Source organism: Pygoscelis adeliae, unplaced genomic scaffold (genome assembly GCF_000699105.1).
Source record: "Pygoscelis adeliae isolate BGI_AS28 unplaced genomic scaffold, ASM69910v1 Scaffold121, whole genome shotgun sequence".
Taxonomy (NCBI): Eukaryota; Metazoa; Chordata; class Aves; order Sphenisciformes; family Spheniscidae; genus Pygoscelis; species Pygoscelis adeliae.
Window position 1 is genome coordinate 5067757 of NW_008824359.1, and position 22041 is coordinate 5089797.

A 22041-nucleotide genomic window follows, 5' to 3' on the forward strand; every position below is an offset into this window, starting at 1 on the left:
GCAGGGGGTTGGACTAGATGACCTTTAGAGGTCCCTTCCAACCCAAACTGTTCTATGATTCTATGATTTTTTTTTTTTTTTCCTGATTTGAGAAACTTCTAAGGCCAAATACTGGTTGTATAGCCTGTCTCCAAATACTCTTATCAACAGCCATTTTGTTTTCCATTAAAGCTGATTAAAGAACTTCGCAATTTTGATTTCATCATATTGAAAAGTGCTTGGGAAGTCAGAGCAAAATTTGTGTGTGTGTGTGTTTTCTTTCTTTGTTTTTTTGTCTCTAATGCGAACACACCTGGACCTTACCTTCTTTGTGCATGTTTCTTGAGCTGTATGGACTCACTGCAGAAGTAAAGTCTCGTGCCATCAGCCACTCCTGATACCACTTTGTATCCTTAGTTATGGTTCTGTTCTTACCAGGTGTAATGATTTATTGATTGAGTTATTGTTTGGAAGATAGTTATATTCCTTTCCTTGATGTTTTATACAATCTACTTTCCTTGTTTGAGAGACTTGAGTAAGCTGTCTGCTTCTCAAGAGGATAATCTCTTTAATCTAACCACCGCTTCCTGCCTCTGATACTTGAAGGATTTCATCTCTTCTAGAGACCTGATCCCTACCTCATGAAAATCAACCCTGCTCTGTTGAAGTAAACAAAACTCAAACACACTCAGACCTAACCATGAACTTCAGTGCTGCTTCAACCATGATTCAATTATGACACAGTATATATGTGGAGGGGAGGGTGTGCGTAGTGTTTATGGTTTCGTACCTTGACTTTTTGAGATATAATCTTCTGGTTTACACTGGATTCTGTGTGAAATACATTCTTAAATCCAGTAGTGAACATTTTAAGACGTTTTTCTTGAATGAACTCTAATTCAGTCTAATTTCCTTTCTTCTCCTGTAGGTGTTCAGAAGTACAAAAAATCAAGCATAGCTTAACAGTAAAAAAAAAATGAAACAGGCACATTTACCACATAATTATTACAGTATATTGAATGTCTGTGTGGGAAGGGGCACTTCAGTGCTCCTCTCTGTCTGGTACATCCTCAATGTGATGGAATTTATTCATTTCACTACTGCTAATGCTCCCATTTTAAAAGCACACAAGTTAGGTTCAGTTCTGCTCAGTGCAGAACATGTTGGCCTCGGTCCAGGAGAACGTTTTACTTGTCTGGTCATCTATAAACACGTAGGCAGACTACTCATGTGCTTCAATTTAAATGTGCACCTTGGTCAGGGCAAGAGTGTTCAGCACCTTTCCTAACTCAGCCCTCGTCACTGTCGTAGGTGAGCGGTGTGCAAGCAGATTTTTAAAATAAGAATTGACACGCTCTTCTGGGTAATTTAACTCACGAGACTAATAACCAATCTGTGGTTTATATTTCTGCATCTTAACTTGTTCAATGCATGTTTTATTTGGGGGGGGTTACTTCAAGGTTATGGCAGGGGCGCTTTGCTACTATAATTCCTGTTGTGGAATGCAGTTCTTGTTGGAATAAGGTACATCGTGTACTTCTACTCTTTTGTCAGAGAGCAGAAAGACAAACACGAATGATGGACTCGGTCCAGTATGCAGAATTTTGTGAAAGTCGGCAATTGAGTTTTTGTAAGTATTATAACGGCTGCACTGTATTAAGATGTTTGATTATTATTTCATGTAATAGAGAACACAGCAGAACCTCATGGTTTTTTAAAGCACTTGTTTCATCCGCAATAATAAAACTTTAAATTCTTTGTCATAGAATCATAGAATCATAGAATCATTAAGGTTGGAAGAGACCTCCAAGATCATCGAGTCCAACCGTCAACCCAACAACACCATGGCCACTAAACCATGTCCCTAAGCGCCTCATCTACCCGTTTTTTAAATACTTCCAGGGATGGTGACTCAACCACTTCCCTGGGCAGCCTGTTCCAATGTTTAACCACTCTTTCAGTAAAGAAATTTTTCCTTACATCCAATCTAAACCTCCCCTGGCGCAACTTGAGGCCATTTCCTCTCGTCCTTTCGCCACTTACTTGGGAGAAGAGACCAACACCCACCTCGCTACAACCTCCTTTCAGGTAGTTGTAGAGAGCGATGAGGTCTCCCCTCAGCCTCCTTTTCTCCAGGCTAAACAACCCCAGTTCCCTCAGCCGCTCCTCATAAGACTTGTTCTCCAGACCCCTCACCAGCCTCGTTGCCCTTCTCTGGACACGTTCCAACATCTCAACATCCTTCTTGTAGTGAGGGGCCCAAAACTGAACACAGTATTCGAGGTGCGGCCTCACCAGTGCCGAGTACACGTATTTTGTCCACGTAACTCGTGGGAACAGTTAATTTAGCATAGTTTCAGGCTGTCAGGCAGAGTATTTTATCTGAATATTTACCAAGCTTTCTATATGCTCAAATACTGTGCTGGTGGGGACGACTGCAAAGAAAGAACTGGTAAAGAGTTAACGGATTAAAACACCCATACTTGCCTGAAGTCTGTCGTGGTGGTGTTATAGTCAGCATATTAGTAAAGTTTCATGGTTGCAGGTTTTTCGGAATGTGTCTAAAATTAGAGAAGAGCAGCAAGTTTTGCTTTTATTTCCCTATCCGCAGAGACACAAAGAACTTACTAAAGAGTCTTTTCTATTTTAAGCTGTAAGCTCCTGCTGTGGAATTTATTCAACATTAGCCAAATTCATCAGTATACGCCATTCCAACACTAATAACATGATGACAGAATTAGGGCTTTACTAGCACTGAAAACCAACTTACTAGAAGTACTTGTGGGCCACAACTATAATGAGCTGTAAATTAATGGGTTTGATCATGTAGCAAAACATCATTACAGAAGCGGTTAAGTGATGACTAAGGTTTTAGGTCAAATGTCAGAGAAAGTGAGATGAAGGAGCCAGTAAAAATCATGACAAAACAGCACATGATCCTACAACACAGACTTGAACACAATGGTGTCTTTAAATGAGAGACCTTATCTTGTTCCTCCTTTTAAATTCGAAGAAAGAGTGACTCATTTATGGCAAATAAATGACACATTTGAAATACTGTTCTGTATCAGCAAATGTCAGCAAATGTAGGAAAACATGTTTTGTAAGCATTTCTTTTCCTAATTCAATATGTTTTGTAAGCTTAGTTATAATTTGGCATCACACATCTGTGAGCCATTAGATAAATGATACTTCAGATTAGGGTGACTTCAGCAAATGAGAGGTTTGTGATAAAGTCATCTTTAAAACCCAAAAATTATCATCTGGAGGCAGAACAAATAGAAATCCTAAATTTGCAAAATAAAATGGAATGTTGCTGACCAGGGGATTGTGATCTATAAAAAAGTCTCAACGATATTTTCACAGTGTTTTTAAATGACCACGTCTATACAGTCCTTTTCACTGACTTTTAATGTCATTAAAGAATAAGAGAATTACAGTGCTTAGAAAATAATAGCAAGAGAGACTCATGCACAGATTCAATTGCATAATATGAACTCAACTAGATAGCACACACTAAAGGCCATGTAGAACATTTGTTCAAAACTAATGCAAAGGCTATTTTTGCTTATTTTCTTATATTTTAGTAAAAATTGAATGTATTGCTATGTTTAAAATAGTAAACCCTTTTTACTGTAATATAAATCCATGAAAACCGCGTCACAAGAGAATAAACCTGGAAGGGACTTAAGAAGCCTCTTCTAACAATATATATTCATAATTACGGTTCCACGTATTTCTGTGCAGTGTTAAAGACAGGCGAAAGAAAAGGTCCATCAAAGATCAGGGACTGCATGATTACAAATTTAAATTCTAGGGAACATTTGGTGGTCCTGCTATCACCTTCACACTTTTTCTCTTGCCTTTTTTTTTTTGGCCCTCAGCAATTCTGTGTAGCTTTTTCATTCCCTCCTAAAAAGTAACCATTATTTACACCTGTTTTCTCTTTAACACCTGACATCTCTTTAGCTTTTTAGTCCTCATTGCAGGCTCTCTTTGAAAGAGCTGTTTCAAATGATTCTTCCACCTTGTATTTACTTCATTTTCGTTGTCCTGTCTTCACAAACAGCCCTCATTAAGACCTCTGTATTACTAGCTTCTTTCTGTCCAAGTCTCTGCAACTTTCTGTGATCAGTTTGTCCACCACTGGCCTAAGAAAGATTGTCCGTTTTTTGGTTCTCCTGTGAATTTCCACGATCCTTTTTCAGTTCCACTTTGGTATCTCTCATTCCTCCTTTTACTCTCTCAGCAAATATCATGTTTCTTTGTCATGTATTTTGCTCTGTACTTTCTCCTAAGTGATCTCATCCATTAGCAGTGTGAAGTTCTCATATGAATGTTGATCATTTGCAGATCTACGTCTATCCTTATTTCTTTATATCCAAAGAACATTTTAAAAACACTCATCTACAAATCATTTTGGCCAGTTTGTCAGCACCTAATCCCTGCATGGTTAACACAAGGACTTCCTAGTTCTCTCCTTCTTTGTTTGTCTTCGCTGTTGTTAACACAATTATATCATTTTATCTGGGCCCAGATTTGTGTTGATTTCTTCTAGTGCTTTCTCTCATTCATCAAAGATGCAATGCAATCATATTGTTTCTTTTACAATAATATATTCAAAATCAGGTTTGTCCCATCTGTGGTCCTCTGAAGTAGACCCTTCCTTGTTCTGAAATCTCACATATGATTGATTAACTGTGTGTTTTTCTCTTTACTCCATGCTGCTTATGGGTCTCCAAAATGTTGTGTATGAAATAACAGTCTTTTCCCCACTGATTCCATTTTGATAATTCCTTCCTTGGCCAATCAAATCACATTCACACTCCTTGTTTCACATTTGCAGTCTTTTCTATGACCAGAAAAATAGCATTATTTTGGCCTACCTATTGTTAACTTCTCCTTTTCCCCTTATGATTTTAACTGCCAGCAAAGAAAGCATCCAAGTTTCGTGACTGGTTGGATTGTAGCAGTATGGAAATAAAGCCAAATGCAGTTGCAATGGAGATTTTGGCATATTTGGCGTATGAGACTGTGGCACAGGTAAGGGATTATACTCTACTGTTTGAACTCTAGCTAAACAAAATGAATTAGTACTTGGATGTACTTCAGCCTCAGGTGACTGTGTTGTAAGCCCCTTCAGAAGCATGCAGTCCCTACTTCAGCTAACCAAGCTAACTGGATTCCTGTCTGTCTTTCAATTTACTGTATGACAGATGCATACTATACCGTTTTCGTCCATCTGATACACAATAGAAATGTTTTATAATGTTTACAGAGGAGAGTGGAGTCCTGCACGAACTTTATTCAAGTCCAAACTGAAACCACATACTTTGCTATGTGACCTTTGGCAGTGCGCTGAGGCTCATTCAACCCCATTGCACAATTGGATTAAAAAAGCAGGATTTCCTGGAAAACAAAATGTTACCGTAGTGCCAAGCCAAGCCCTCTTGGGTAGATAGACTACACCATATATTTACAGAAGTGGAAAAGAAAGGTTCCTTAGGCTGAAATATCTCGGAATAATTTGTTTTCAACTGAGAAACACTAAGAATAATCTGCCTCAACCCACAACTCCTCTCTCTCTTCATTGTTACCATGGCATTTAGTAGTAGTGGTAGTAAGTACCATGTCAGTAAACCTACCTGTTTATTGGCTGTTTTTTGCCCCTCCAGTTGGTGGACTTGGCCCTTCTGGTTAAGCAGGACATGGCTCCCAAAGCTGGTGACCCGTTCAGTCATGCCATATCTGCCACCTTCATACAGTATCACAACTCTACTGAGGTAAATCTTGCTTTTTCACATATTAATGCATTTGATGTTTTACTTTTACATGTATTTGGTAGTTTATTGCTTTCAAAGTAGATGTTATTGAATCTGGTACTGATATAGACTTCTGTTATGGAGTTTCTGAACATTGAAGTTATGGATTTAGACAGAAAGACATTAAATTATAGTTCCAAATGTTAAATTCTTAGTAGCATCTTTATATTTAAATGTAAATCCTCTTTTCTTGGGTGGAAATTCTTTCTTTCTGTATTGAAGGCTTTCCCTATTGCAGATTTGGAGATTAAAGCTGTCAACAGTGGCAAGTGCAATAAGTGCTGTATTGCATGCATTGCTGCGATACAGATATTATAGTAACCTCTAGAATGAGCAAATTTAATTCTGTATTACATCTCTTCTAACAGTAAATCTAAGAATTTTTTTTTTTGTGATTTGATTATATAATGGCTGTTTGTATCTTGCTTTTATAGCCGCATCTCTTAGGGCAATCTACAAGTGTGAAGACCAGTCTTGACTCTCCTGAAAACACACCACCTCCTACACCCACACCCCCAGCATCAGCAGGACAGCAACATCTTGGGAAAACCCCATCAGGAGCCCTGGGGAATGGTGGAATTGGACAGGACTCTACAAAATCCAAACAAAGGAAAAGAAAAAAGGTATTTGGTGCACAAGCCTGAAAAAAAAGAAGAAACCAAAACATCTCCAGGAAATAACATGTCCCTTTTTAAATATTAATTTTAACCTATATCACATTAACTACCAATGTTTTTGCAGGGCCAAATGTGTGGTTTGGTGTTCTTTCTATCAGTACTCATTTTTCTATCAGAACTAAGCTGCTGCTCTACAGCCAAAGCAGTAGACACCATCCCAAATAATCATCCCCTTCTCTGACAGTAGCAGCTAGCGCAGGTTTTGAGTGTCAAAGCATAAGCAAAGTAGGCAAAGAGGTGGTTGTGATTTTCCTGCTCCCAGCAGCCTTAGGCGACTGTCGTCTTTGCCTATAACAACTTTGCCTGACCTGCTTTATTTTTATGCCAGTTGGTTGCATTCAATCTAAATATTTGTTTACTTTGCATAAATTATGGACGTCTCATATTCAGAGTGTGAAATGTAAATATTACAATTCCTGTTGTAGATCCTTGGTATTCTATCTGAGAAAGATATATGTGCCTTAAAACCACAAGGGAACTAGATTTGATTAAATAAACTGGATAGAAAGCACTGTGTTAGTCACTTAGGGCTTTTTTGAAAAAATGTGATGGCAGTACTCATTTTGCTGCAAAGCAATGGAGTGACTTGTGATTTTCTTACGTGTGTTATTATTCTCCTACAAGTATTAATTTTTCACATAATTTAACCAGTGATTTTTACAATGACAGGCAGAAAAAAATGTATTTTCTCCTTCTAGAGTTATCAGTGCCCTTATTATATTCCATTTAGAAAGCCTTTAGTGAATCCTAAAAACTTTTCTGAAGACTTTTGCTTTTTCCTCTTCCTTTTTATATTACACTTGATTATGTTTTGTTTCTGTGGCTGATTTCCATTATAGTTCCTAGGAACAAGAATTTAGCTGGAGATGTAGTTTTTGATACATTTTATTTCACTAGTTTTGTGAGTTTATTTTAAATTCCTAGTGTTTGACTTAATGCCTTTTGAAATAATTATATTCTAAAAAGTGCACCATTTTAATGAAATGTTCCCATGACTTATCCAATTTGGCTAGATATATACTGGATATAACTGAGGCATTGAGACAAACGAGTTAACTTGGTGAAGAATGTTATTCTTAGTCCATGAAGGCACAGTCCAGCTGAAAATATTTGAGTTTCACATTCCCTTTATGAACGTCAATCAGCAAGGGAAGAATCTGCCATCGTATTATGAATAATTCTGTGTGTACACACACAGGCTCCAGTGGACGCAGCACATTTGAAAATAAAACATTTTGTAAAAAATATCCCAAGTTTGCAAGCATTAGTATATAGCGTAAATGTATGAGGGGGCTGTGTATGTGTGTACATTAAATTTCAGTGTATAATTTAAGTTTTTGTCATTCTTAATACATTCACTAATATCGTTTTCATGAATTTATTACCAAGCAGCCATCATTCTGATAAGTCATCTGAATTCTGGCAAGCAGCTGTGTCTAGATGGAGCCTAAACCAACATTTCAGTTTGACTAGCAAGGAGAAGAGAGTAACTTTTTCTTTTAAAATCCTGGGGATATTTTTGTAAAATCAATGGACCAATAGCAGTGAATTCTTATTTTTCCTATTTAGGGTCCTTAATCCAAAAAGTCATTTGAAATTTGAAAACATTCCAGTTTGAGGTAATTAAAATATTTTTGCATCCCTCTAACACCATTATGTCACATGTTTCATCTTCAAATTTCAATCTGATATTACTCAATGGTGATTTTGGTGTCAAATTGCTTTCCACTTTGGGTACTTGTTCAATATTTTCCCCACCCCTTGACATCATAATGAGAGCCTGAAATGTTTTAAAAATAGTTTCTGTGGTTATTGCAGTATGACTTATATGACCCTTTCATTTTAGTTTGAACGTTTTCTGCTCTTTTCAATTGCAACATACAGCAGCACTAGGTGAAAGATTTAAGAGGACAAATATGGTGTTCTTTGGGTCTCTTAAGCAAAGTTCATGTAAAAGTCCTCTTTGATTTGTTAATAGCTTTTTTTCTCTAATGTAGTGTGTGGCAGCAATGATGTGTATCCTCAGGAAAAAAAAATTGGTCCGTTTTATAAAGGTTTATTTTCATACTTTATGCACTGTAGGTCTGTTGTGTGTTTTTGATTTAGTAACAATTTATGTGTTTTTCTGTTGCAGAGCACTGCAGCCTGTGGTATAGAGGCTCAAAGCGATGCCATCCAGCCCAGCCACATCAGAGAGGCCATTCGACGCTACGGCCACAAGATTGGCCCCCTTTCCCCATTCACAGTACGTAATAACAGAGTTATAAAAAGTTATATTTATAATCTTAAAGAACTTTGATTTTCAAGTGGTCAAATGAAGAAGCTTTGGAATTGTTGAGAGCAATTTGTGGTAACTGTAATTTTCTTTATAAAAGTGGCATAATTCTCTTGGGAAATAAAACTTAGTAATTTCTGTCTCTTTTTGGAAAGACAAAAAAGTTTTTTTTTTCTTTTAAATATTATTTTCTTTCAATTACAAATTATGCTTTTTTGTTAGTGCTTGAATTTTCTGTTTTTGCAAAGTTTAGGTTTACAGTTATTTTAAATTATATGTATTCCAATATGGTGAGGAGCACTTTATATTCTAAAATTAGTTGTGTGTCAGATACTGCTCCTATTGGAAGTTGAACTCTCAAGTGACACATTTACAGTTGGAGAAAGAAGAGAATGGTTTCTTCAGACAACTTTGAACCTCCACTAAAATGTAATAGAACTGAGCTTGTGGTAAAACACTGATGGGTTATGAGGTTTTGCCATCATTTTTTCTATGCAAATTGCAAATCCATTGTTCAGAGCAGCCAATGGAATTCTTTATTTAATTTTCTCAGCTGATAAAAATGTGAAATTAGTCTGTCTCCAATGCCATAAATTGGGGTCATTTTCTTCTGATCTGCTGTTCTATGTGGCATATATCCTTGCTTACCTCAAGGAAATAGTGGGACTTGACCTTAGAAGCGAGGAACAGGAAAAAATAAGAGTAATTGAGTATATGAAATTATAATTTTCCTAGTGTCAAAACTGATCAATGCTTTTATAAATGGCAGTAAATGTTTGGTTTATTAATGATAGTTGATACGTATTTGCAATGAATTCTTTACATAATTTTACTTCTCTCTCTTGCCACTCACAAATGCTAGATTAATATCAGGTAAAGCGTAGGATAGAATTTCTAGTCCAAAATAGAGAAGTGTCTTTAGCAGAAGTTTGCGAAGAGATGTAGCAAAGAACATGGCAATAGCTTCTGAAAGCAGAGAATGTATTTAATTTTATTATAAAGAAGTGAAGAGCTCACATAAACAATTACAGAGAGGTAAGTCTTCCTTCCCTGACCCTCCTAAAAGTAGTTTGCTTAATTATTAACCAAAGTTTGAAATTTCTCTGCAACCACAAGATACAATAAAATACTCTGGTTGGGTTTCTTTTTTCATGTCCTGCAATGTTGTGAACTTCCCAAACAGTACAACTAACTGAACAATTTAATTTGTTGACGTTACCTACAGTCAATGTAGTTGATGAGATGAGCCGATCTTGTTTCCTCTAAACAAGCCAAGAAAGAGAGAGGGAATCTTGGGTCATCTTCTAGATGTATACAGATGTTGTAGAGCTGGAATACAATTCCTTTTTTAATGAGAAAGTTCAGGAAAAGCATTTTGAGAGATACTATAGAGTATGCATTTAGGTCTGCCAATCTGCTCACTTTTCCTGTCAGTGCCCTCATTGGCAGTTTTGGGGATGAACGTTGCTATCACAGTTGTCCACAATGAAAGTACCCCAGCTTTCTGTAAGCTCCTTACAGGTGCAGAAAGCATGAAGGTAGATTGATGCTTCCTTTGACCCTACATTTTCGTATTGAAGACTTTCACACTTGTATTAAAAATATTATCTCTAGGCATTTTGAACAGTACTGCGGCAACACTGCTTTTGAATGACGTCTGCTTTCTCCCGTTGCCACTACCTTCACAATAGTTGCTTTGTGTATCTGCGTGACCTCGTAGGATGACAGAACCAGGAGGAAAGGTGGCTTTACTCGATGTGCTTCTTGTGATTCTGTGGTGACACTTTAAAAACTGCAGAGAGGGAAACATTGAATGGGTATCTGTCATTAGATTCAGTGAAGTCATGCTTTCAGCTGTTTCCACCCTTAAAACTTACCTGAAGGTCATGTAGAGAAGTTAGGAATATACATTTGCACATCATCTCTTCCATTTCTCTTAAGCCTGTTGATCATTCTTCCACATCAGATCAGATTTATAGTCAATCGGTGCCCTCACAGAGTCTGCTGTAGGTAAGGAGGAAGGATGTTTTTGCATGTCCAGATATTTTACACTGTTTTCTGACGGCAGTTTACCGTTCATGTGAACAGTCCTTCTACAGAAGCGAGGAAAAGAATGAGTATAGCTCACTGAAGAAACAACCATTTTTGTGAGCTATATACGTGTTCAATTCAGTCCCTAAAATGTATAGATTAGACTGAAATTTAAGTAAAAGACATAGTTCTACATTCTTACAATAGTGACAAGAAAAAAGTGCAAGTCTGCTAATGCCAAAATGCTGTATTACTCCAGTGTAAGTTTATCATACTTGTACAGGAGGAATGTAGAATCAGCCCTAGAAACCTAACTGTGTACATAACTATCCCAAATAGCATGACGTGTTAGGAACATACAGGAAATCTCATACCAGGAATAATAGGCAAAATAAGTTATGCAAAGTATTCAACAACAGTTTTTTGAAAACCAAAGCGTGTTACTGCCTAAGTGCTGATCATTGAGAAAAGATTGGGGAAAGAAAAAGGAATCACTTTAAATGCTTTCCTGTCTTCCAAAGTAATATTACATGAACTTTGGCACAGTACAGTTATTGGGATTTAATAAATTATTTTAATTTTGTAGGCCTATGCTATTCTGAAATTTTCTTGGATATGTGACTATTGAGCAGTAAGGAGGATTTACAGAAGCATTTTACCCTTGCTGTAAATTAGTAAGAAATAATGGACAGCTCTGGACTATTTTTTCATTTTAAATAATTTCTATCTCATTCCAGCCAATCATACAAGGCAGAGAGCAAACATTTTCTTTTTCATTTGGGAGATTATTTTTAATTTAGCTAGAGTTGTTTTTTGGCTTTTTGCCATGCTACCTAGTGTGAGGCATTCAGAAGTTTCCCCGAAATTCACTGTGTATAATTTTTAACGTTTCTGATTTAACAACATTGTTTTTTGAAAGACTTTATCATCTGTACAAATGGATTGAGTTTAAATCAGCAGTACATCTGGAGAAATGAATAAAAATGTGGACGTGCAAACTATCTGATAATATTTCCCCATTTAAAATCGCGAGATACTATAAAATCAATGTTCTCTGTATGAAAAACTCCATGCAGATGATTGCGTTTTAAACCAAAACCAGACAAGAATATTCTAACCGCCCTTGATATCAAAATACAGATTTTGTCAATTCCCTTCTTTCTTTTTTTTTTTTTCCTCTCTGCATTATAGTTTTTAATCTTTTTTTTTCTCACCTTCTTACTGTTTCTCACCTCTGGTGAGCCAGGACTTCTCAGTTCTTAGGCTAAAGCTAATTTCTACACTATCTAGAAACTCACCCTCAGTAGTGGCAAGACCCATACATAATTGCAGAAGCAGATGAAGTTATAGATATTTGACTAGATTGCCAGCTGGGAAACCATCTTGTTTTCTCCAGATTCAACAACACACTCCAAAAATGTGAAAACCCCCTACCTTCCTTCTCCTCTGTGCGGTTACAGGAAGGGGGATCTGCCCTGCTTTAAGACTTCATTAACATGTTTTTCAGTGATGACTCATTCATATTTGACCCAGATACTTGCCCGTGCACACCTAAAGCTAACTCTCCAGAAAGGCCCCTGTGTTTGAATCACTCACTATGGAGGCTGTGGTGTATGAGGCCTTGATTCTGCTCAGCTGAATAAAATTTACTTGTTTGCTTGGCACAGTTCACAAGAGGATATGAACTGATAGGAGAGTCTTCTTCTGGTCTTATATTTATCCTACCAGTACACAGCCTTCATTGTGATGTGGGTTGTTTGGCTTTGCCTCAGACCACTTTGCCATTCCTCAAGGTGGTCGAGAGTGGAAAAACCAGGTACACCAGATCAGAAGACCATGAGAACCTTACACATGTAGGTATTAGGCTCTCATCTTGTCTTGGTAGTAAACAGGTGTTTTCATCAAGAAACTTCCATGTATGGGGCACTGACTTCGGGATGGATGCGTTCAATATGAGGTTCACCCATAGGCAGACTGAGTTCTTCCCTGAGCACCATCAGTCGTGGTCTCATTTTGAAGCGTGATGTTGGAGGAGACAGAGTGAGTGGATCTCATAGGTTTGTTCCATACCAGGTATTTCCAAAGTCATCCTTTCCCTTTTAGATGTAAACAAGAAAGCAGTAGTTCATATCCAGGATCCTTCTCAGATATGTTTCTCTGATGAAAGTCTGATGTAGATCTTGCCTTATGTTCCAGGTCCTCACGTGGGATTCAGGACAACAAGTTATCTCAGTTTTCCATATGCCATCTCACATCTCGGGCACCAGGTTGTTCTCAGTGTTAGGGTTCTCATCACTTAGCTCCATTTCTTACACACTACTGCTCCAAAGGATTAAAACAAGTTAGTTTAGTTTTCTCTACTCATTTGACTAACCTTTTTCTTTCCTCGTGTCTGTCTTTTTAAAAAGGTGAAAGACTTTCCATGAGTAACGTTGGGGTGCAATTGGTGACTGTCTTTCCACATGACCCATCCTTGTGTAGGAAAACACGACTGTTACATTTCTTCTAGTTAGAAAACTCATCCCCTAGTGGTTTTGGTTCAAATGCTAACTTGAATACAGCAGGCCCTTGTCAACTGCCAGTCTGTTGGTTATTACGTTGATCCATAAAAATATCCCTTCTAGTGGCTTCAAAGAGATCAGGGGAGGGTTTAGATCCTTCTGATACAGTTTTTCTCTCAGACACCATAGAGAATAGCTCAGACTTCTCTCTAACATTATATCTAGTTTTGCACTACCTAGAAAATAAACATAGCCTATGTCAAGTAGTTCTTGTTTCTGAGATCTGAAGAAATGGCCATACCTGGTTATATAAAAATCTGCTGTAGGACTGTTAATGTATCTCCTCTGTGTTTGGTTAGACACACGCCACCAGACCTCTACATCGTTGAAGTGTATTTACATTGCAGGGGGCTACTCAGTGCTCCACCTCCATTTTTATCAAATTAAGACACACTGGTTATTGACATTGCATGAAAACTCAAAGGTGTGCTTGTATGTCTGGATAGAGAATTGTGTCATTGGAGTCATGCACTGTGTGAATATGCATGGAAGTAAGCCCTTGAAGAAGGAGAGGTTAATTTTCTTTAATGGATTTGAATATATTTTGGTTGTATATTTTCCCATCTGCCTGTCTTTTCTCAGTTTTTTCAGACTGCCAGGGGGAGAGAAACAAAGGGCTTTTGTGACAGTTTAGCCAATGCAAAAAAATAATCTATTATGGCTAAGAATCCACTTGACTGGGAATAGTAATGGCATCTCAGTACTTCAGGAAGGAGCTATTCCTGAATACACCAAGAGTCATTTTGTACTCAGCATCCAGTGTTTAACTGAGTATGAATCTAAGATTACGCTTACTGCGTTTAGTGTCCTGGTATGATTTGCTTCCTTGTGTGAATAGGTTTCCCAGAAGAATCAAGGTGTGTTTCCTAAATGCAGTCATAGTGGGCTAGTGACTGTTTAGCCCAGTCATGTCACTATCTGAGAATTAATGTAAATTGTTCTAAGTGAATAAATAAATATTTCAAGACTGTTAGGTAACTATTTGTTAGCTAACAGTCTAATAACTAATTATAGCTAACAGTCTAATAACTAACTAACTAATAACAAAACTTATTAGTTTTGTTAGATGGATGTTTTTTACAGAAATAGAGATACTGAGTATTTTCAAGCATTAAACCAATTATAGAGGTGAACAGCACTAGTAGCAACAATAATTGCCATGACACTTGGATTTTTATAACAACTTTGTTATGGACATCTCAAACTGCAAACTTTTTGCTGGTAACATCCATTGAAATGTTCTCTTGATATTAATGGGGTAATATCTGACATGCTGCGTTTGGCAATTTTCTCTGAAAGAGTTGCAATCATAGAATCATAGAATCATTAAGGTTGGAAAAGACCTCTAAGATCATCAAGTCCAACCGTCGACCCAACACCACCATGTCCACTAAACCATGTCCCTAAGTGCTGCATCTACCCGTCTTTTAAATACCTCCAGGGATGGTGACTCAACCACTTCCCTGGGCAGCCTGGTCCAATCTTTAACCACTCTTTCAGTAAAGACATTTTTCCTCACATCCAGTCTAAACCTCCCCTGGCACAACTTGAGGCCATTTCCTCTCGTCCTATTGCTAGTTACTTAGGAGAAGAGACCGACCCCCCACCTCGCTACAACCTCCTTTCAGGTAGTTGTAGAGAGCAATGAGGTCTCCCCTCAGCCTCCAATATATCGTATCTTAGTTCTGTGACACCAGAATGAGGGACAAGGGAAAGCGAAGAGCAGAAACAAAGCAAAATTTCATTGAATATGCATCCCAGGATGCTTACTGACTATGAGAAACCCTTGCCGTACAGAATTCCTCATGGAACCTGTGGCTCATGGACTTGCATGCCAGCTGGCGGGTCATGCTGACTGGTTCTGGTAGTGAGGAAACCAAAGCACATTATGGGATAATGGATGTTTTCTGACTGCAGGCTTCTGCATATATAAAAAGGAATTTGGAGCTTGTGCCCAATGTAGGGATTCCACAGTTTCTAGGTTCTCCACCCTGAAGTCCAGGATATTAATCATAGAATCATAGAAAGGTTTGGGTTGGTAGAGACCTTTAAAGATCACCTAGTCCAACCTTCCTGCCATGGGCAGGGACATCTTCCACTATACCAGGTTGCTCAAAGCCCCATCCAACCTGACCTTGAACACTTCCAATGATGGGACATCCACAACTTCTCTGGACAACGTCTTCCAGTGTCTCACCACCCTCATCCTGATAGGACTCCTGCCAGCTTCATTCTTTCAGCTTTGAGAAAGAGTTGACCTAGGTTGACCTATATTCAAATGTTCAAAATGATTTTGCATTCAGCTGCAGTTTGAGGCATACGTGCTAGAACCCTGCTATTGCCAAGTTGTACTGATGTGATTCATGTTTTATTTTTGGTTTCACTGAATCTTGCTGGTTTTGACTGGTTGAACCTTGATGGAACTGAGATGAATCTCATCAGTTGTAGTTGCTAGATGCAAACATACTTTCTTTCCAAAATGACTAGATTTCTGAAGGGAATCATGTGAAGAACTTCTGTTTTGTAGAACACTTCAAACTGCTAGTGTTACTTCTAAAATGGAAAACCTGAATGTAAGTACCAGTTTTATCTTTTGCTACTGAATAAGTCAGTCCCATACATAGAATTTAGATTTTATTTCTGTTTAAAAAGCAAATATAGGAGAATATTTTATATAAAAAAACCAAACATACTCTTTTGGGACTATTTTCTTAAGATGGTTAATATGTATTTGTAAAGCACAAACAGTGAGGTTTTCTGACATCTTTCCCTTTTTTGCTGTTTCATCATGATTGCCCCTCTCTTCTACCTGATTTGGTGATAAGTGTGCCTAATAAGGCAGTTTTGGAAGAAGAGTTAAGCTGTGTAATTTATTCTTTAGCAGCATTTGATGGATGTTGGTTTGGACAAAAAGAGCACTTTGAAAGTTTTATAATCATATGGTAAATGAGAACTAACATTAAACTAGTGAAAATGATCCGTTTGCATTTATTTTGACCTTAATAGCTATGTCAAAATGACTAACGTAATTAGAGCATTTAGGTTTTGTCTCCAAGTGCAAACCACAATGGAAAGCAGCAAGTGTACTCTAGACTCTTCTGCATTGTATCATGTCTAAGGTAGTCTAGACATATGTTTTATCCATATATTCTCTACTAACAGTATTGGGTCATACTCAGTATTGCCAGCTTTAAAGCATGGTCCAAACTTTCAAGGAGCAGAAAAATAAATAATTGATTTAAAAAATAGCGCCATATCATTTTGCAAGACAGGAATGGGAAATATGTGACTCTTCATCATGTGGGATGATGCAATTCCATGTGCTGTACCTGAATCTATTTCTCTGTGCATTTAAGTTAAGGAGGTAAGACATTTTATGTGTATTAATTCATTGCAGGCTAAATCTTGCTTCCTTGATCAAGGAATATGGGAAATTTGTCTACATAAGATTTTAGATTTTTTATACTGAGAGATGAATTTATATTTGGATATAAAATTAGTATATAGGAATAGTCTAATGTTTTCATATAACATCTGTTTGTAATTGTACTCTTCTACACACGTTCTTTTTCTTATTATTCATTTAGATAGTTAAGGAGTAGAATAATCCTGAATGCCCAGTCCTTAAACATCAGCTTGGTCTATCCCAGGATCTCAAGTACAATGATATTGGTACTACAACCCTTTACATGAAGACTGTAGCCAGATGATTAGATCATTTCTTGGTTTATTCGGATGAGTGGTCTAATTATTAGACACATTAAAGCGTGACCTAGAATGAAGAGAGTGAGAGGATTACTTCTCTTACATGTACAGAATGTATTGGAGTTCAACGGGAAGTCAGTGGAAAGTCATTTTGAGAAAGCACAAATTGCCGTATCTAGTAGCATGACCTGGGTGCATCCCTCTTTCTTCATGAAACTTTGGTTCTGGTCTCTTACGTACTTTACAACATGGTGGCATCATTGATTTCATTAAGATTCAGGATTTAAATGGGATCAAAATCAATACCAAACCAAATTATAACAAGCTCAATCTTTCCACAGACTGGCCAAAAAAGTAAAATAATAATAATATGTTAGATTTAGATTAATCTAAAAAGCTCATCTCTCTAAAGTGCATAGTGAAAATGATCTGCAGTCTTGACTGGGCCTATAGGTATAATCATAGAATCACAGAATAGTTTGGGTAGGAAGGGACCTCTAAAGGTCATCTAGTCCAGCCCCCCTGCCGTGGGCAGGGACATCTGCAACTAGAGCAGGTTGCTCAGAGCCCCGTCCAACCTGACCTGGAATGTTTCCAAGGATGGGGCATCCACCACCTCTCTGGGCAACCTGGGCCAGTGCTTCACCACCCTCAGCGTAAAAAATGTCTTCCTTAGATCTAGTCTCACTCTACCCCCCTTTAGTTTAAAGCCATTCCCCCTTGTCCTGTCGCAACAGGCCCCGCTAAAAAGGTTGCCGCCATCTTTCTTATAAGCCCCCTTTAAGTACTGATAGGCTGCAAGAAGGTCTCCCCGAAGCCTTCTATAATCCTAATATTCATCTGAATATTATTCTAAATAATAATATTTAGTATGCCAAGGTGTTCACAAAAATATCAGATGGATATTTCTTACCAGGAATACAAGCATAATGTCTCTAGAGAAATTATTTTAAGTTACTTGAATTGGTTGTATTTCTGACAGTTGGAGTAACAAACAATAATTCTTTAAAAATATTTGTTCTGTGATCAATATATAGTGATTACCTGAAACCTTGATATGAACAGTTGTAAGTAGTACATGAACAATTTGTAAGTAGTACTTGCGACCATGAGAAAACAACTCTAGTAAAAAGTACAGCTAGCACTCTGAAATTCAAAACAAAGTGGTCAGCTACAATAGTGGAAGACCACAGGCAAAAAGAATAAGAAAATGTTTGCAAAACAGATTCTTTGTCCCCTCTAGTTTATGCCAGTTCTGAAATGAAATGTTTTAGATGTTTAGTTAAAGAGAAACTGAGTTTATAAATGTAAATTGTAATCCTGCACAGACCTGCGGAAGACAGTAACCATTATTCAGTAGCGTATGCGTGTGTAAATGGAGCATATTGAATGAACAGGGGGTATAACCAACTTTTGTTTGGATATTTACTTTTTGGGGAGAATGCTTCTTCAGGCTCCAAGTCATTTCAGTATGAAAAGACTTGCTAGTCTAAACTTTCTTTTGTTAAAAATGTCAGTCCCATAAAATTCCCGAAGCATCATAAAACAATGAATATTTACAAAACCATGTTCATGATACTGCTTGTGACATTCCCTGCACGAAGAACATGTAATAACAGAGAATGCTATTTGGCAGAGACCTACATTATTTGAGCCTTATACAGCCCTGCTTGTACTCTCATAGGTTCTTAAATAGGAAATGCAAGTATTCCGTGTAGACTTCAATACGTTCTATGTACATGTAAATAATAGTTTCACAATTGAGTTATATACTTAGTCACGACCTTTCACTTCTGGTGTTTTAAAAGGGCTCATTATTGATCCTGATTGAGCTCAGCTTTTATGCAAATGCTTAAATCCATCTCTGTTGCCAAAAATACTGAAGTTTGTCACAAACCTGTAGTACCTTTAGTAATTTCAATTTAGTAAAGATGATATTGACTCTACTGATTTCCCCTAGAAAACAAAGTTTCTGGAATAGTAGCTGAAGACCTGGCAAAGCTGAGTTTGTGAGAGACTAAACCAGCAGATTCTGGAGGTGGAAAGAAGAAAATATAAAGGATAGTGTGGTAGTCTGATATTTGTGGGGATAAACAGAACAGAACATTTCGAAAAGCAAGTTTGTTTTAGGTGCCTTAAAATTCAAGAAAAATTCAGCTTCACTTTTGGTCTGCAACTTAGTCTTCTTAACTGAAAGAAATTTCTTTCTGTATATTTCAGACCAAAATAGTAGTGAGAAGAAATTCTGAAATACAATCTTCAATAATTGCTTCAATATACATAATGTGGATAAATTGCATCTAAATTTTTCTAAAGCACTTGAATGATAAAAAATTTTGAATGCTGTTTCCGAAAGAAATTAGGTACATAGAAACCAAATTAAAAATCTCTGATATTTAGGGTCTTGTATATTATATATTGCCCCTATTAATGTTCAAAATCAATTGATCTGATTTTGAAGAAGTCAGGATTTCATTCTTAATTGGTTTTCAAAAATGAAATGTGTGTGTTTATGACAAAAGGCATTTGAAAACTTTTCCTTCAGTTATACATTCAGTTTCTGATATAGAAGAAGTCAAATTGTCATTTTTATTGTTTCTCCTCATTTTGAAAGCAAAAAAAAGCATTTTCTTTCATTGAACAGTTGTATACTTATGATGTCTTTGTCTATACTTCAAGCTATTGTCTGTAGTTATTTGTTATTCTACAGTGTTAACACTCTGCCTTTGAAAAATATGAGTTATTATTCTATAAAACCAGTAGGAAGTCAAATCTCAGTTTGGAAATCTTGTTCCCTTCTCTCCCAACCCCCAACCCAAGGTTCCTCCTTTCAGATTTATGAAAGAAAACATTTCTTTCTGTAAAAGGTTTTTGTATGCCAGCATCTGGAAGTGTTTATTTCAGTGGCGTGTAATCTATCTGTGGATTTAGTTAGCACCAGACCCCCTTTTGTGTACTCCTGACTTAAAATTTTTATAAATGATCTTGTTGAATTTGTGCCAGTGTGCACATGGTTTGGCTGATTGCTGCATATATCCTTTACCTGCCAGTCACCTTTGATTTATATTCCTTCCCCTCTGCTTTTGCCTTCCAAAAATGGTGCCACTGAACTGTCCTCTAAATCATCTTATTGGATAAATTACTCCAAGATGAGATGGTACGGTTTTGGCCGACTCCTCGACAGAAGGCATTCCTATAATCCATCCTCACCCGCTCTGTGTAGAACCATTCAAACAAGAGAATGAACAGGGGAAATCAGGCTCCCTCTTCGATCTGAGCACTATTTCTTCCACTGCTGTTCAAAAATGCAAAATCAGACATTTGATTTATATATCTCTTAATACCATCTGAAGACACATAAACTGTTTGAGAATCTTTCACATACCCTCTCCTGAACTGAACTTATTCATTATATGAGTTTAATCCTGAGAATATGGTTATACGGTTTTCTCCCAGAAAGATTAAAATGTGAAAAAATAGCATGTTTAAGAACATTTTAAAGCATTTCATTTGGAATAGATTATACAATATACATGACAGTTCTTTCCATGATAAAAATCCCCGTTGGTTTCCTTAAACTAAACAGCTAATACTCCTTCAGAATAACAACAGTTCTGTAAGCTTTACTTAATGACATTACTAATTTGGAGAGTTTTATGAAGTTTCCTGGAGAAAAGCAGGTGGCTTGGCAGTAATTTAAAAGGTTCACAATTTGTGGTAGCGGTTTCAGGGGTTTCATATTTCTGAAGAGGGAGACCAAGCTGCATATTGCTTAAGAGTGTCTGACACAATGATGTATCATTTTGGACTAAGTTTCCAGAAGTTCGTTGGTCATTAAATGTGCTGCTTGACTTTATATTGCAGTTTCCCAGCTGTCTCTACTGGGGGTAATCTTAACGCTCAAACAGAATTTATTAATGAAGGCATAAGCTTGCAGTACTGATGAAACAGTAAGTTGCCCAGATGATTTTATTAAACAGGAACATAGATTTTTAGATAAGACAAAAATGTCATTTAAGTAGGTTTGAAAAGAACTGGCTCATTTTCTGCAGAGCACTGGGAAAGTATTTACAAACGGGCTGGATAGTATTTGATATCCTGTGGGGACATTTAAAATTCTTGGATTGCACATACATCAGTGTCTTACTACACAACACAGTACATGAATTGTTGCAAGCAGCGTGCAAGGCTTTCAGGCAGTATAGATGTGGTTCTGTTGAGGTAGGAGATACTGGCATGAAATGACTCTGCTAATGTAGTTTGCACAACCGCGTGGAGGGTTGCTACTCCATTGTGTTGCTGCCTGTTCAAGCATGTTACACTGCAAGTATTGCTAAATGTAGGAGCTTGCAGTGTAAGATTTTATTACTTTTCATATCTAATAATTAAGAAAAATCTGATTTAACAAATAAATTTACTGGCTCTGTTAGTGAAAGTAAGCTATGAAGTTTCCAATCAACTGAATCTCTCATATAAAAAAAAAGCAACTCCTAATCTCGTAAGCCTTATATAATTTTTTTTTTTTTCTAACTGTATGGACAGATTCAAATACATACTAGAGACATTTTATACATGGTTGTACTGATGTAAAAGGATCCAAGAGTAAGAATACATTACTTTTTAAATGAAGTGTATGTTCTTATATGCCTCCTGAGAGGCTTAAAAGACCTTAGTTTTAATGAGAATTTGACTTGTAGTACAGATTCGAGGCAATCTAGCATGTAATACAGCTATGTAAATATGTATTTCAAGGGTAAGGTGAGCAAATATAACTCTACAGCAGATACTAGGGAAAAAAGGTAACTTAATTAAGTGTTCCAAGATATTACACAAAGGGACGATTTATAACCATGCCTATCTTCAATAATTTACATTAATTTTTGTAAAGATAGTGACATTGCATCCATGTAGCGTGTGCATTCTGGTACAAAGGTTAATAAATATAAACTTGTTAATTGAAGAATCTTAAGAACAAAACTGAAGGATCTTAA

General features: G+C 37.0%; 1 protein-coding gene across 1 annotated transcript in view; it reads left to right on the top strand.

Annotated features, from left to right (window-relative positions):
• The window catches only part of SUPT3H (suppressor of Ty 3 homolog (S. cerevisiae)), a 290705-nt gene that overhangs the window by 228109 nt on the left and 40555 nt on the right, over window positions 1-22041 (top strand). Inside the window, exons 7-11 of the mRNA XM_009319682.1 lie at window positions 1534-1609; window positions 4910-5022; window positions 5655-5762; window positions 6236-6424; window positions 8613-8723. Of these exons, the coding sequence (XP_009317957.1) occupies window positions 1534-1609; window positions 4910-5022; window positions 5655-5762; window positions 6236-6424; window positions 8613-8723 (597 nt within the window). The remainder of the gene's footprint in view (window positions 1-1533; window positions 1610-4909; window positions 5023-5654; window positions 5763-6235; window positions 6425-8612; window positions 8724-22041) is intronic.